We start from the raw sequence: 12,896 nt of genomic DNA on the forward strand, positions 1-12,896 counted from the left end.
AATAAATAAGCAGAAACAAATGAGCAACTGTATGATACAGTACCATTGAATATTAAAACTCATGGTAAGATTATGTTGGTGGTTGTATATCTGGTATAGAGAAATTTTATACCAGAACCTTTTTTATTCTTAAGCTAAGGGCTTCTGTAAATTTCTCAAGATATTACTAAATTTAGCTGTTCTTCAGAATGGGGATATCAAGTGTAATGACTCTTCTGCACTGATGCTTAACAGAAAACCTAATTTCTTCAGAAATTCATCCTCTGGTCAATGGTTGACAAACCTGGATGCTTCAGAGCTGCGCTGTTACATACGGTAGCCACTAGCCACATGAGGCTATTAAGCACTTCAAATGTTAATCCAAATTGAGATGTGCTATAAAGATAAAAACACATACTGGATTTTGAAGACTTAGTATGAAAAAAGAATGTAAAATAAAAGATGCTACTATTAGTTTATTTCATCATTTTCTTTTTACTTTTTTTAAAAAGTGGTTACTAGAAAACTTTAAATTACATTTGTAGTTCATATTATATTTCCATTAGACAGTGCTGCTTCAGAGTCATCTATGAAGTATTAAAAAAAAAAGAAAAAATCCCTGACCCCCACGCAGTTGAATCAGATTCCCTCTGACCTTCCCTTCTCCCCTCCTTCCCTTCCTCCCTCCCTTCCTTCCTTCCTATCCTTTAAAAATACTGGTAGTAACCCAGTGAATTGATTCCACAACCCACTAATGGGTTATATCCTGCTTAGTGAAAAACACTTCTCCAACCTTACCTTTGGCCCCTCCCCTACATTCTTAAGCATCAGCCACTCATACTGTAATATCTGCATTGTCATCTACTTGTCTCTTCTGGCCAGGCAGTAGTTCTCAGTCCTTTCAGTCCCAATACCCCTATTTTATAACAAATAATTTATAACACTACTTTTACTATCCCAAATGAAATTCATAGATAATATAACTTACCTACATACCTGTTTTTTTTTTTTTAGTGAATTTAATGCCCTAACACCTAGTATGAAGGAGAAATAGCCAAAAATAATTTATAATATTATAATGTATCTGTTTCAGGTTTTAAATTATTGGCCATTTAAAAACTGTATTAAAAGACACAATGAGATAGTCAAATCCTATACCTATTTATAATTAAGAACTTTGGATTTAAGAAAAGTGAGATCAGAAGTCATTTTTACAGGAAAAACAAAGCAGAAATATGGGTGGACCCAGAATTAAAACATGTTATAGCACATAATAGCAGACAAAACGTTCCTGTATATGGTAATTTTAAAAAGGGAAATAACCTTAAATGAAGTAGGGATAATGTGCTGACACAATTTATAGATTGCCAAAGAAAAGAAAATGGTGAAGTACAAAATTCTTGCAAATAAGATAATGCTTATTTATAATTGTAGTGACAAAATTATTCCCTGCCTTGTAGTGTGGGATGAGGTAGTGATAAAATGATTTTTATATTTGACTTTTTACATTACAGATTTCTCATTGTGCTATATTTTAAATAATTCTGAAAGATAGGGTAATTGAAATATTTTAAAATAATCTGTGTTAATGAAACTCAGCGAAATTCCTGCCTTTCATGTCTTTTCATTAATTTAACAGTATCTGGTTCTTAATTCTGTTAAAAGGAATATCAACTCTCTCCTGTCATTTATTTGCATGTGACAGAGTGCACACTGATACTACCAGTTCTCATATTGGCAAATCTTACTTCAAGCTGGGTTTCCATTGGTGAAATGATTTTCCAACATAATGAATAATTCTTGGTAAATGTTGAACGGGAATTAAGTGCAGGCTCCCCTCAATTTATTTTACATGGTAAATAGCATTCCTGGAAGAGTCACTGAATATCAAAATTATATAGAAATACTTTGTTCTTATGTGTAAAATGGAGTTACTGAGTTCTAAACTCAGATTGTTATCAACAGGAATTCCCGTCTATAATAAGGGCATTAAAAATTCATGTGTGATGTGGGGCTTGTTATTATATGACACTGTCCCATGCTTGCAGGGCATCTAGCATTTCTGACTTCCCTCCTCATAAATACCAGTAATGCCCCCTCCTCCTCATTGTGACGGCCCCAAATATCCCCAGCTTTTTATGAAATGCCTCCTTGAGGGAAGCACCACCCAAGTTGAGAACCACTGATATCTCCCTTTGCTCCGTCTCTACCCTCCACCCCACCCACAGCTGCCTCCTGCTCATCCTCCAGGACTCTAGGCTTTTTCAGAAATACCTTGCTGAGCCCCTGATTTGGGGTTAGACACTGTCTCTACCTCTACTTGCTCCTGTACCACTTAACATACTGTATTATAGCTGTCAGTTATCTCCCGATTAGACTCTAAACTCTGTGAGAGCAGGGAGTGCCTTTGCATCTCCAGTGCCTGGCATGGTTCCAGGTTCAACGTTGAATAAATAGTGAATAAATTAAAAAAAGAGGGAAATAGACGACAGAGAGAAAATGGGCTAATACACCAGTGAAATGGATTAAAAATAGGCTACTGACTTTGTGTTGGTAGTGGTAAATGAAAGAAGATATAAGAAGGCCCTATTTAAATGAAGCTATGTGCATTTTTGTTACGAGCCACGTGCACCAAGACTGAGGCTGCTTTAACAGTGCGCCCAGAACACTGTGTCTTTCCCTTTTCTCAGTCCTCCACCTGCACACCACTCTCCTCATCCCTCTCGCATCTTTCTCCCGTAACCAGGTCTCGGCCACCAGCACCTCCCTCCTGAGCAATTCTAGAGAACTGTGTGACAGGCGCCAGTAGGGGAAGGAAGATAAGGCATTTATTGAAGGAAGGTGTTAACTGCTTCTGGTTTCTAGATTTTCATGTTTTTCTGCTACAAGTACCTGTAGCTTAGAGGGAACGGGGAGCCCTGGCCAGTGGTTAAGCAGTGCATGGCTGAGTGACTGTCCCAAACACAAAGGGGTTTATGATCTTGTTCAGCTACTGCTTGTAGTCTCATTTTTTTAGATGTGGCGTTTTGGGGGGTCACCAACCATAATGATTATCCTCTTTTTATTTTAAGGTATTTAAACCTTTCAGTATTTTAAAATCAGTAACTTCTACTTCTGGGTCTTTAAACAAATACAGTTAGATAATATTGTTTCTTACTGATCAGATCTAGATTTTTTTAGTGATTTGAAGTCTTGAGGTGATTTGAGTTTGAAGACTGATTGAGTAAATTTTGTAAGATCTTTTTTTAAGTTTAAACTTGAGTTTAATGTCTAGAATTATATTTACCAAAGAATAGTTTGTTTCAATGGCCTCAAGCAGACTTTTTTTTTAATTTGAAAAATAATTATCTGAATATAGATATTCTACTCATTTGGGGGATCTTTATCTGAGAAAGTAACTTTTATGAGTAAGATAAATAGGACTAGGTTTTCAAGAAATTATTTTCTATATGTTCTACATAATTACATAAGAATACGTTTTTCCCATTATATATGAAAAATGAATGGGAATAAGAGCAATGAAAGTTATAGTTGCTCTTTTTAATTGTCCTCAGTTTTCTTCCTGTTCTTAGCTGATTGCTAACCTCAAATTAAATTGAATTTTCAGAAATTTCTGCTTACCTGGCGTTTTCATAGGTGAGCCAACTAATCTTTACCTTCAGGGGATTATACCATCTAGGTAAATGAGGACCTAGAGATAATTTTCTCCGTTCTTATTATTGTTTGACCTTTTAGTGCTAATATTGATGAAAATGTCCAGTTTTTGTTTTAAATCTTAGGGGTTTTTTTGTTTGTTTGTTTTGTTTTTTTGTTCTCCTCCCCCCCGCCCCAGGCGTAGGTGAAAGGGGCAGGTATGCTTATAAGGTTCATCCTGAACTAAAAGCTAAAAAAAAAAAATACAGGCAGTGACATACAATATAGCAAACCCAACTCAACATAGTGCAGATATGAGCAAAGATTAAGTTAATTTTATTTTCTGTAACAGTGTTTTAATTTTGAAGTAGTGTATCTTGTTATCTGTGACAATGAACTTTATGAGAGTAAGTGCTGTTCTAGTATTTCTCTCCAAAAAATTTGTTTCTCAAGAATAACTTGATATATACTTAGATTTATCAAATATAATATTATAGAATACTTTCTATAACTCCACTCACCTGTGCCATGCATTGTTTTAAATGGTGGTTAGTAACTACATAACATTAAAAAATAAATACTAGCAGAATTATTTAGGGATAAGCAAGTCTGAATTACACATATATCAAAATAGCAGCAATTTATACTATATGAGTTTAATAATACAATTGCAAAAGCATAACTTACAATGTGTTACTAAAAAGGTTTTAATGGGGAAGAGGACAGTTAGGGACTATGTTATGCAGAAATAATTTTTATGAAAATATACAAATTGAATTAATTTAACCAATTTAAGGGAAAACACTTCATAATATTTTGTTTATATCATTCATTTGCTATACAAGTCCTTTACTTGGGCAACACAGTACTGTTAATACTGATTTAATGAGTGAATTAATAAAATTTTACTGAAAACACGTGATACCCTTAGGCAAAATATTTATGGACATTTTTCCTCTTGGCGCGGCTATCATTGGTTTGGTCAGAAATACTTGCAGAAGTTTTAAAACTGAGGAAGGAATAGGGATAGTCATTCGTCTTTGACACCTGTTTATTTGTGCTGTGTGCACAGCACTCACAAGCACAGCCCTAAAAGACAAATTGCTCTGTGATCTTTGCAGGGTGTGATCCATTTTCCCAGAGCTGAGGCGTCAGCAGGAGTGGGCTAGGGCATGCCTACTGGCAAAGGTGGCGTCTTTCCCTCCCCCTCCTTTTCTTTTTCTTTTTTTTAATTTGGTCATATATCACTGAGTTTAGGTAAAATATGAAATTAATGGTAGAGAATCATTCTTGCTTTGTCAACGTTATATTTTAAACACATGAAACCTCCACTGACTTCTATTGCCTTTTTTGTTTGTTTTTCTCTCTTTTTCTGCACAAGCACTCCTATCTGGACAGGGAAACCTCCCTTCTTCTGAGAAACATTGCAGGAAAACCTTCTCATTTGCTGACCAAGGTGATACTTCTTCTTCCACCTGCATGTAAATATTTATTGCCTTATAGGTAGAATGTAATTTCTGTTTTTGACTGTGCTCTCAGATTTCTCAGGTTGTGCTTTCTTATTTTTGCACCTTTGTTCTTAATAGAGGTATTTTTTTCTCTTACTGAAGGTAATTATTTACTGATCATAATACTATCAGAAAATAGAGTAGAAAATATTTTCAGTAATTTTTCACTAGTTTTTAACTTTCGTAAATACCTGACAGCCTGCCCAAGTGTGTTGCACTTTTTCTAGTTTAACATTGTATTTCATTTTGAAGTCTGAAAATCATTGCTTAATTTTAACTTACTTCTAATGGTCATCCATGCTGTGACGTACTTTAGCAAACTTTGTTTTTTAATTTTTGTTTATATTATCAATGCCTCATTTAATTAAACATTTATTTATATAAACAGAATCTTACTTTACATTAGTTTAATGAAATTGGAAGAGAAGGCTGCAATTTAAATTTCTCAGTTCTCTGCCCTCAGAATGGTTTGAATCAGTCCAGCTGGATTTTCATTGGGCTGGCATTTTACAACAATTTAAAATCACTTAGCCACTGTCATCATTAACTCAGGAAGAACAGAATAGGGAAGCTGAATAGCTTTCTATCTCCTCACAAGTCATGTTTTTATTTTGTTATTTTATTTAAATGTTAAATTCAAGCATGTCAGACTTGGTTATAGATAGTTTCTGAAGAATATACAAAGTAATTATGGTTCTATACAAAGTAATTATGGTTTATGTCTCTAAGTTTTTATTATTGTGTCAGAGGTTTTCTTTAAAAAATTATTTCTTCTTAACTTTATAAACTTGTGAAAGAAGATGGTAAAGCTAAAATTAAAATCTCCATGAATAACAGCTCAAAAAGAAGACTCAAGAATCAGCAATAAAACCCTTTCTTTTGCTTGAGTTTCTCTCCTTAAAGGGGATCTAGGAATAGGGTAGAAGCAGCTTAAAGATGAGGGAAATTTAGAAATCTTAAGCACATGGTAGCCGTGTACTTTATAACCAGAGCAAAATTCTTCCCTTTTTCTTAGCTCTTCCTTCTCTGTTCACTGTCTCTCTGGAATCCACTCTCATAGCTTCAACTAGGATCTCTGTTATAGATCAGGTCTCTCTTCCTGAGAGGTCGCTGTCAGACATCTCCTGGAAGATGACCAGCACCTCCAGTTCTGCAGGTCTTCAGCTTCCTGAACCACACTCTCCCTGGGGCCTCACAATTTATATGTTTTCTTCTTTTGACACCTCTGTTTCTGTTCACAATGCTGCCACTCTCCCAGTTACCCAGGTTTGAGCCATCTGGTGCCTTTCTTCTTGTCACTTATTATCTCAGAGCTCTAATAAGCTTGTCATAATCTGTAGGATTGGTTGAGTTCACCCATCCATTTCATTCCCATTGCCACCACCCTAAAGCAGCCTCGTATTTTTTATTAGAGCCACGACTCTTGTCTCTATTTCTGCCTGTCCCTCTCCTCCAGTGCATTTTGTATACCGCTCTCAGATGAAGTGTTACATATTACCATTTCCACTGCCTATTTATTCAACAAATATTTGTTTAGTCATGTACTGCGTTAGGTGCTGGGATATACAATAATTTTATATGAAGTGGACATCGTCCCTGCCCTCAGCAGCTCACAGTCTATTTAGGAATATAGATAAAGAACATTTACAAGCAAGCATGTAAACAAACTCTAAATCATGTTTAGTGCTATGAAGGAAACAAGGTAAGTAATAGAGAATACTCGGGGGGAGGATTAGGGCTACATTTCCTTTAGATGGTAACATCAGCAAAGGCCCTTATAAGGGGTGACATTTAATGTAAAGCTTGAAGGATGAGAAGAAGCCAGCTTGAGGGTGAAGGGAAATGTTCCAAGTAGAGAGGTCTAGGGAGAAAAAAGCTTGGCATGTTTGAGAAGCTGAAGAAACACTATGTTGCTAGAGCCACAGTAGTTGAGTAGTTGAAGATACGAGTATCTTGACTGAGGTTTGGAGAGGTAGTCAGGAATCAGATCATTCAAGGCACATTAAGGAGTTCCCCCCCCCCCTGCCAAATGCAGTGAGAATCTATTGAAGAGAATAACTTCATTCAACAGATATTTCCTGAATACCTGTTATGTGCCAGACACTGTTTACAACCCTTGAGATATGGCAGTGAACAGAACAGAGTTCCTCTCACAGGGAGAGTAGGTGTTTGCAAGTTTGGAAAAAATGATGCGGGCAGTAACTTCTCATCTCCCTTTGCCCAAGAGATGTTGATACTCACTGCAGCGTCAGAGCCATCTCTACTCAGATCCAAGCGCTGGCATTACTGGTGTATGTGGCCAACATCTGACTCTAGCTACCTCTATATACCGCCCTGCTTTTATACAACAGGACATTTGATCAGGAAGGTGACTCAGTAGCATAGAAGCTAAACGTTTAGGGTGGAGTGGGGGATGGAGTCAAGGACGAGGTGGCAGAAATTCCCAGATAACCAGAGCCACAGGGACCTCTCGATGTCAGTGCCCTCTACCAGAGCACATGGCTGTTTTGAAGCTAAGTCGAGTTTATACCTCTTTCATACCACCTGTGTGGCAGTCTGGTTCCCCTTACCCAAAAGCATGGTGTTCCAGTTACTGACTCACCTCTGACGTGCACTTTTCCAAACTAGGACTTTGTAACACTCGGTAGTTAGAACACAGTAAAATGAACACAGTAACACTGCTTAGGCCAAGAATGCAAAAAGAATGCTTTGTTTGTTTCCATCACCAATCCAGTTGTCATTATATCACTGTTAATGAAATAACTACCCCATTATACAATTCTGAGCCAGGAGCCTCTGCAAAAAACAATGCCAACCTATTTCTTCTAGGAGCAGCATTAGTGCCAGAACAGGACTATTTTGCCGTAAATGGGAGCAATGGGCAAAAGACACATTGCTGATCTGATGCCCTTAAGTCTCTGGGTACCATTGGAAAGGCTTTCCCTGACCTCCTGAAATAGTAATGCATTTTTTTTCACTCTTTACTCCCTTAACCTGCTTTTTTTTTTTTTTTTTCATAGAACTGACCACTAACTGACTTATCCCATACCTGTTTCTTTCTTGTCTCTCATTAAATGTAAGCTCCATGAGAGCAGGAACTGTATCCCCTGCACTCAAGCCCAAGCCTGCACAGTCTCGACAAACATCTGTCATGTAAAAGAATGGTCCTCTAGTGACCATCAAGGTTTCAAGGACTGCTGTACTGTTAACCACCCTTTTCTGTGCTCAGAGAAGTTGTAAAAATGCTTTTATATTACTGAAAGGCTTTTATTTTTGATAAGCCGTTTTTATTTACTGTTATCCCCAAAGTATATGCTATAATCCTTAAGGACAAAAGGGACTGTGACATGGTAGAAAGAGCAAGTGGTTATTCACTTGGTAACTGCCTGTATGATCTTTGAAAGATAAGGCTTTCTGGGCCTTAACTAGTGCAGTGGACATAATAATAATAATGCTAGCCCCTGCATTATTGAGAATTAGATGAGATACATGCCTTGTAATGTGTGGCAAGTAGGTGTTCCGTTAACATTAGTTCTCTTCTTAGTGAGAGAATCTGTTTCGTGATTTCTTCAGGGGGAAGTAGACTAGTTGTTACTCTGATTCTGTTGGCTCTAAGCAGTTTTATAGAATAGAACATTTTGTGGGCATTAAACTGTTCGTCACTCCAAATTTTCTTTGAATCATTTTAATTTACACAACTTTGTTGGAATCTGTGAAACAAACTTGACCTCAAAGAAACTGCTAACTACTCTTCAGCTCCTTAATCTCAATCCCATTGGTTCTGAACCCACAAAGCCTTAATAATTTCTTAGTTGAAGGAATTCACTAGCCAATTCTTTGCAACTGTAACTCTTTCTGTAAGTATTCTTATTTTTACGCTGAAGAGAATGCTGTAACATGAAGAGAATGCTGTAACACTTTGTAACCACAGCATTGGCTTTCATTTAATCATAAGATCTTAACGGAGTTTTTGTCCTTTATGTAAATTTGAGGAGGCTTGGCATTTGATGGTTATTGATAGCCACACAGGAGTTTTTCAGGTGGAAAAATAGGTTGTCTCTTGCCCTTTTAAGGGAAGGGGTAGGAGAGAAAGTTAAGTTGTTATATGTGTGAGGTATCTTTTACTTATGTTAAGGATGGTTGTGAGACAAACAGTGTGAACAAAGGGATAGCCCAAAGATAAGGGGCAGAAAACTTAAGACCTGAGTTTGTCAACTTTAACCAACAGAAGAGAAGATGGGATGAATAAAGCTTTGTTCTTTGTATTAAACTTGGCCTGCAGACGTTGAACAGAGATTTGCATTGCCTAAATAAGTGAACTATTAGATGTCTTCTAAGTATATAATCTGAACACATCAGCAAAGATTTATTGACCTTTCCTGTATTGCACAGCACTCTGAGCTTAAAACAGTTTCTTCCTTTCTATGGTTGTTATGGTTAAAAGATATGATTCTAGCTTAAATATAGTAGATACAAGCCAACTTTCTGAGGAAGAGCTTATTACCCATGGGAAGTATAAAATACTATGAATCTTGCAATTTGATACAAATATTTTTATTTCAGTTTTGCTCCAGTGACATTCAAGATATTAGAGGTATTTTGATCAATTGTTTTTTCTAAAAGCTTCTAGCAGGGATTGATTATCCTTGCTAATAAACTGGAGAAGAATAAGCTAAAATTTGCCTAGGTTGAAATTAAGCGCACAGTTCTTAAATTCAAATTTGACCAATTTATGTATTTATTAAGAGTAGTATTTTGAGCAAATGGAAGAATAGCTGAGTTTGGTTGTTAAAATAGGCCCACCTGGCTGCTCTACATAAAAATGGTTTCTTATTGATGGCAGGAAATCTAATTGGTTTAATGTATGTTAATTGGTTGTTTCTCTTGTTTCTTTAATCCTTTCTTCTTATGTGTCAACTTTTTAGCCTGTGGAGCAGAAACTGATCCGGGAGTTTAAATTAATCTTACAATTGAATGACTTTTTATGTCAGTGCTTCAAAAGATAGCAATGGTTGTATTCTATTGTATTTGGTAAATAATATCATAATAAGATGGGAGTATAAAAATACTGTTTTGGTGTTTATAACCAATATCAGAATGCTATATTTAAATTTTTATATTCCATTTTTGAATAGACTATTTTTTAAGAGCAGTGTTAGGTTCACAATAAAATTGAGAAGGAGGTACAGAGGTTTCCAATATACCGCTTGCCCTCACACGTACATAGCTTCCCCGTTATCCACATCCCCCACCAGAGTGGCACATTTGTTATAATTGATGAACAAGTGTTGACCATTATTATCACCCAGAGTCCATAGTTTACATTAGGGTTCACTCTTGGTGGTGTACATTCTATGGCTTTGGACAAATGGGTAATGATGTGTAGCTATCATTATAGTATCCTACAGAGTAGTTTCACTCCCACAAAAATCCTCTGTACTCCACCTGTTCATCCCTCCCTCTCCCTAACCTCTGACAACCATTAATCTTTTTACTGTCTCCATAGTTTTACTTTTTCAGAATGTCATATAGTTGGAATCATACAATATGTAGCCTTTTCAGGTTGGCTTCTTTCACTTAGTCATATGCATTTAAGGTTCCTCCATGTCTTTTCAGGGCTTGATAGCTCATCTTTATTTTTTAGCACTGAATAATATTCCATGGTCTGGATGTAGTACAGTTTATCCATTTGTCTACTGAAGGATATCTTGGTTGCTTCCAAGTTTTGGCAGTTATAAAGAAAGCTGCTCTAAGCATCTGTGGGCAGGTTTTTGGGTGGAGGTAAGTTTTCAGCTCATTTCGGTAGATATTAAGGAGCTTGATTACTGGATCATATTGTAAGAGCATGTTTAGTTTTGTAAGAAACCACCAAACTATCTCCTAAAGTGGCTGTACCCTTTTGCATTCCCACCAGCAAAGACTTGAGAGTTCCTGTTGCTCCACACCCTCACCAGCATTTCATGTTTTCAGTGTTTTGGATTTTGGCCATTCTAATATGTGTGTAGTGGTATATCGTTGCTTAAATTAAAACAACGATAGCAATTCTCTAATGACATGTGACATGAGCATCTTTTCACAGGCTATTTGCCATCTGTGTAAGCTTTGGTGAGTTCTGTTCAGGTTTTTGGCCCGGTTTTTAAATTGGGTTGTTCATTTTCTTGTTGAGCTTTAAAAGTTCTTCGTATATTTTGGATAGTAGTCCTTTATCAGATGTGTCTGATAAATATTTCACAAATATTTTCTCCTAGTCTATGGCTTGTCTTCTCATTCTCTTGAATATTCTCTTTTTCTTAAAAATGTTTTTTGGCTTTGAGGAAATCTTCTAAACATTTTTTAACTTCTGCAGATTAATTATAATATCATAAAAGAATTCGGCCTTTTAGAAGCTCATGTTTATGTTCCAGATACACAAAGCATTGATACTATCAGTTTTTCCTCTTCAGACTTTGAGATTTAAATTTCCTTTTCAGAAATATGAAGTGAAATTCAAAATTATGTCTTGGTAAATTTTTCTTCTTTATAGCAGCCATTTATACCAATATAAGGATGCGGCAGATGAGCCATGAAGAACATACAATCATTATCCCATTGAGAAAACACTCATAAAACTTCTGCTTCCCTCTTTATCTTCCAAAATATGATGAAATAACTGATTTCATAAAAACCATTGGAAAATGCTAGTACTTAGAATTCCTATATAGAATAGTGCCCTACTCATCAGAAACACATAGGGTTTGGTAATTTAATAATGATTTTGTTTCTCTAAGACAGAACTCTAGAGGCTGAGAGTTTGGTTTTGTTTGTTTGTTTTTTTGTTTTTGTTTTTGTTTTGAGGTAGGCGGGCCTCTCACTGTTGTGGCCTTTCCCGTTGCGGAGCCTGGACGCGCAGGCTCAGCGGCCATGGCTCACGGGCCTAGCCGCTCTGGCATGTGGGATCTTCCCGGACCGGGCCACGAACCCGTGTCCCCTGCATCCCCGTGTCCCCTGCATTGGCAGGCAGACTCTCAACCACTGCGCCACCAGGGAAGCCCGAGGCTGAGGGTTTTAATGACAGTAGTCTAGTTTTCTCATTTTATAGCCTGCTTTAAAAAGAAAAAAAATGTATCTTATGTTAAAATATACAGTCAACATATTTTATAATTCTGTAATTTGTTTATCTGCATAAAGGCGAGGTAGGATGATTTAATCTTTTAATCAGAGGAGTATATCTAAGAATCAAGTCTGATCTTACTCCTCTTCATTGTTAAAATGCAATTCTTTGTTCTGTGTCTAATTGGGTTTACAGATAGTATTTCCAGACCTTAGTTATTATGTTAATTCACTGACTGCTTTCATTGAAATGGATCACATTTCTGGCAAACAAACCCACTGTCCTTCCTAACCACTGTTTTCTTCTCTGTTCCACAGAGTAGTAAATACTAAGCTTGAAATGAGGGGAGTCAGCCTAGAGTGTGAAATGGAAAGAGAAGCAGTTAAAAAATAAGAAAGCCAACAGAATTTAGGAGAACAGGGAATAATCTGTTAAATGAATTGAGTTTTTGTTTTTGTGTTTTTGCCCTAGAAACGTCAGCTTTTTAACCAAGAATAACGCATGGATTGTGGTTTTTAATCACAGTCCAGAGCAGATAAAGTTTGGCTGATGTAAATAGGTTTCTCTCTCTCTTTTTTTTTTAAAGTCATATTAAGTAAAGAAATATATACTATGGCATTTTATGTTTTTCTTAGGTATTTTAGATATTTGCTAGAGCAACCAAAAGCTTAGAATTAAAAAGGAGT

The 12,896-nt window shown here is 36.4% G+C and overlaps 1 protein-coding gene across 6 annotated transcripts in view; it reads left to right on the forward strand.

The window, feature by feature from the left end:
• Positions 1-12,896, forward strand: part of RAPH1 (Ras association (RalGDS/AF-6) and pleckstrin homology domains 1) — a 98,355-nt gene that overhangs the window by 57,756 nt on the left and 27,703 nt on the right. For 4 of the 6 annotated variants that reach the window (XM_060107440.1, XM_060107439.1, XM_060107442.1 and 1 more), the window contains one exon: positions 4,994-5,068. The exons of the other annotated variants lie outside the window; for them this stretch is intronic. In XM_060107440.1, coding sequence (XP_059963423.1) covers positions 4,994-5,068 — 75 coding nt within the window. The remainder of the gene's footprint in view (positions 1-4,993; positions 5,069-12,896) is intronic. 6 annotated transcript variants of the gene reach the window in all.

Source organism: Mesoplodon densirostris, chromosome 8 (genome assembly GCF_025265405.1).
Source record: "Mesoplodon densirostris isolate mMesDen1 chromosome 8, mMesDen1 primary haplotype, whole genome shotgun sequence".
NCBI lineage: Eukaryota > Metazoa > Chordata > Mammalia > Artiodactyla > Ziphiidae > Mesoplodon > Mesoplodon densirostris.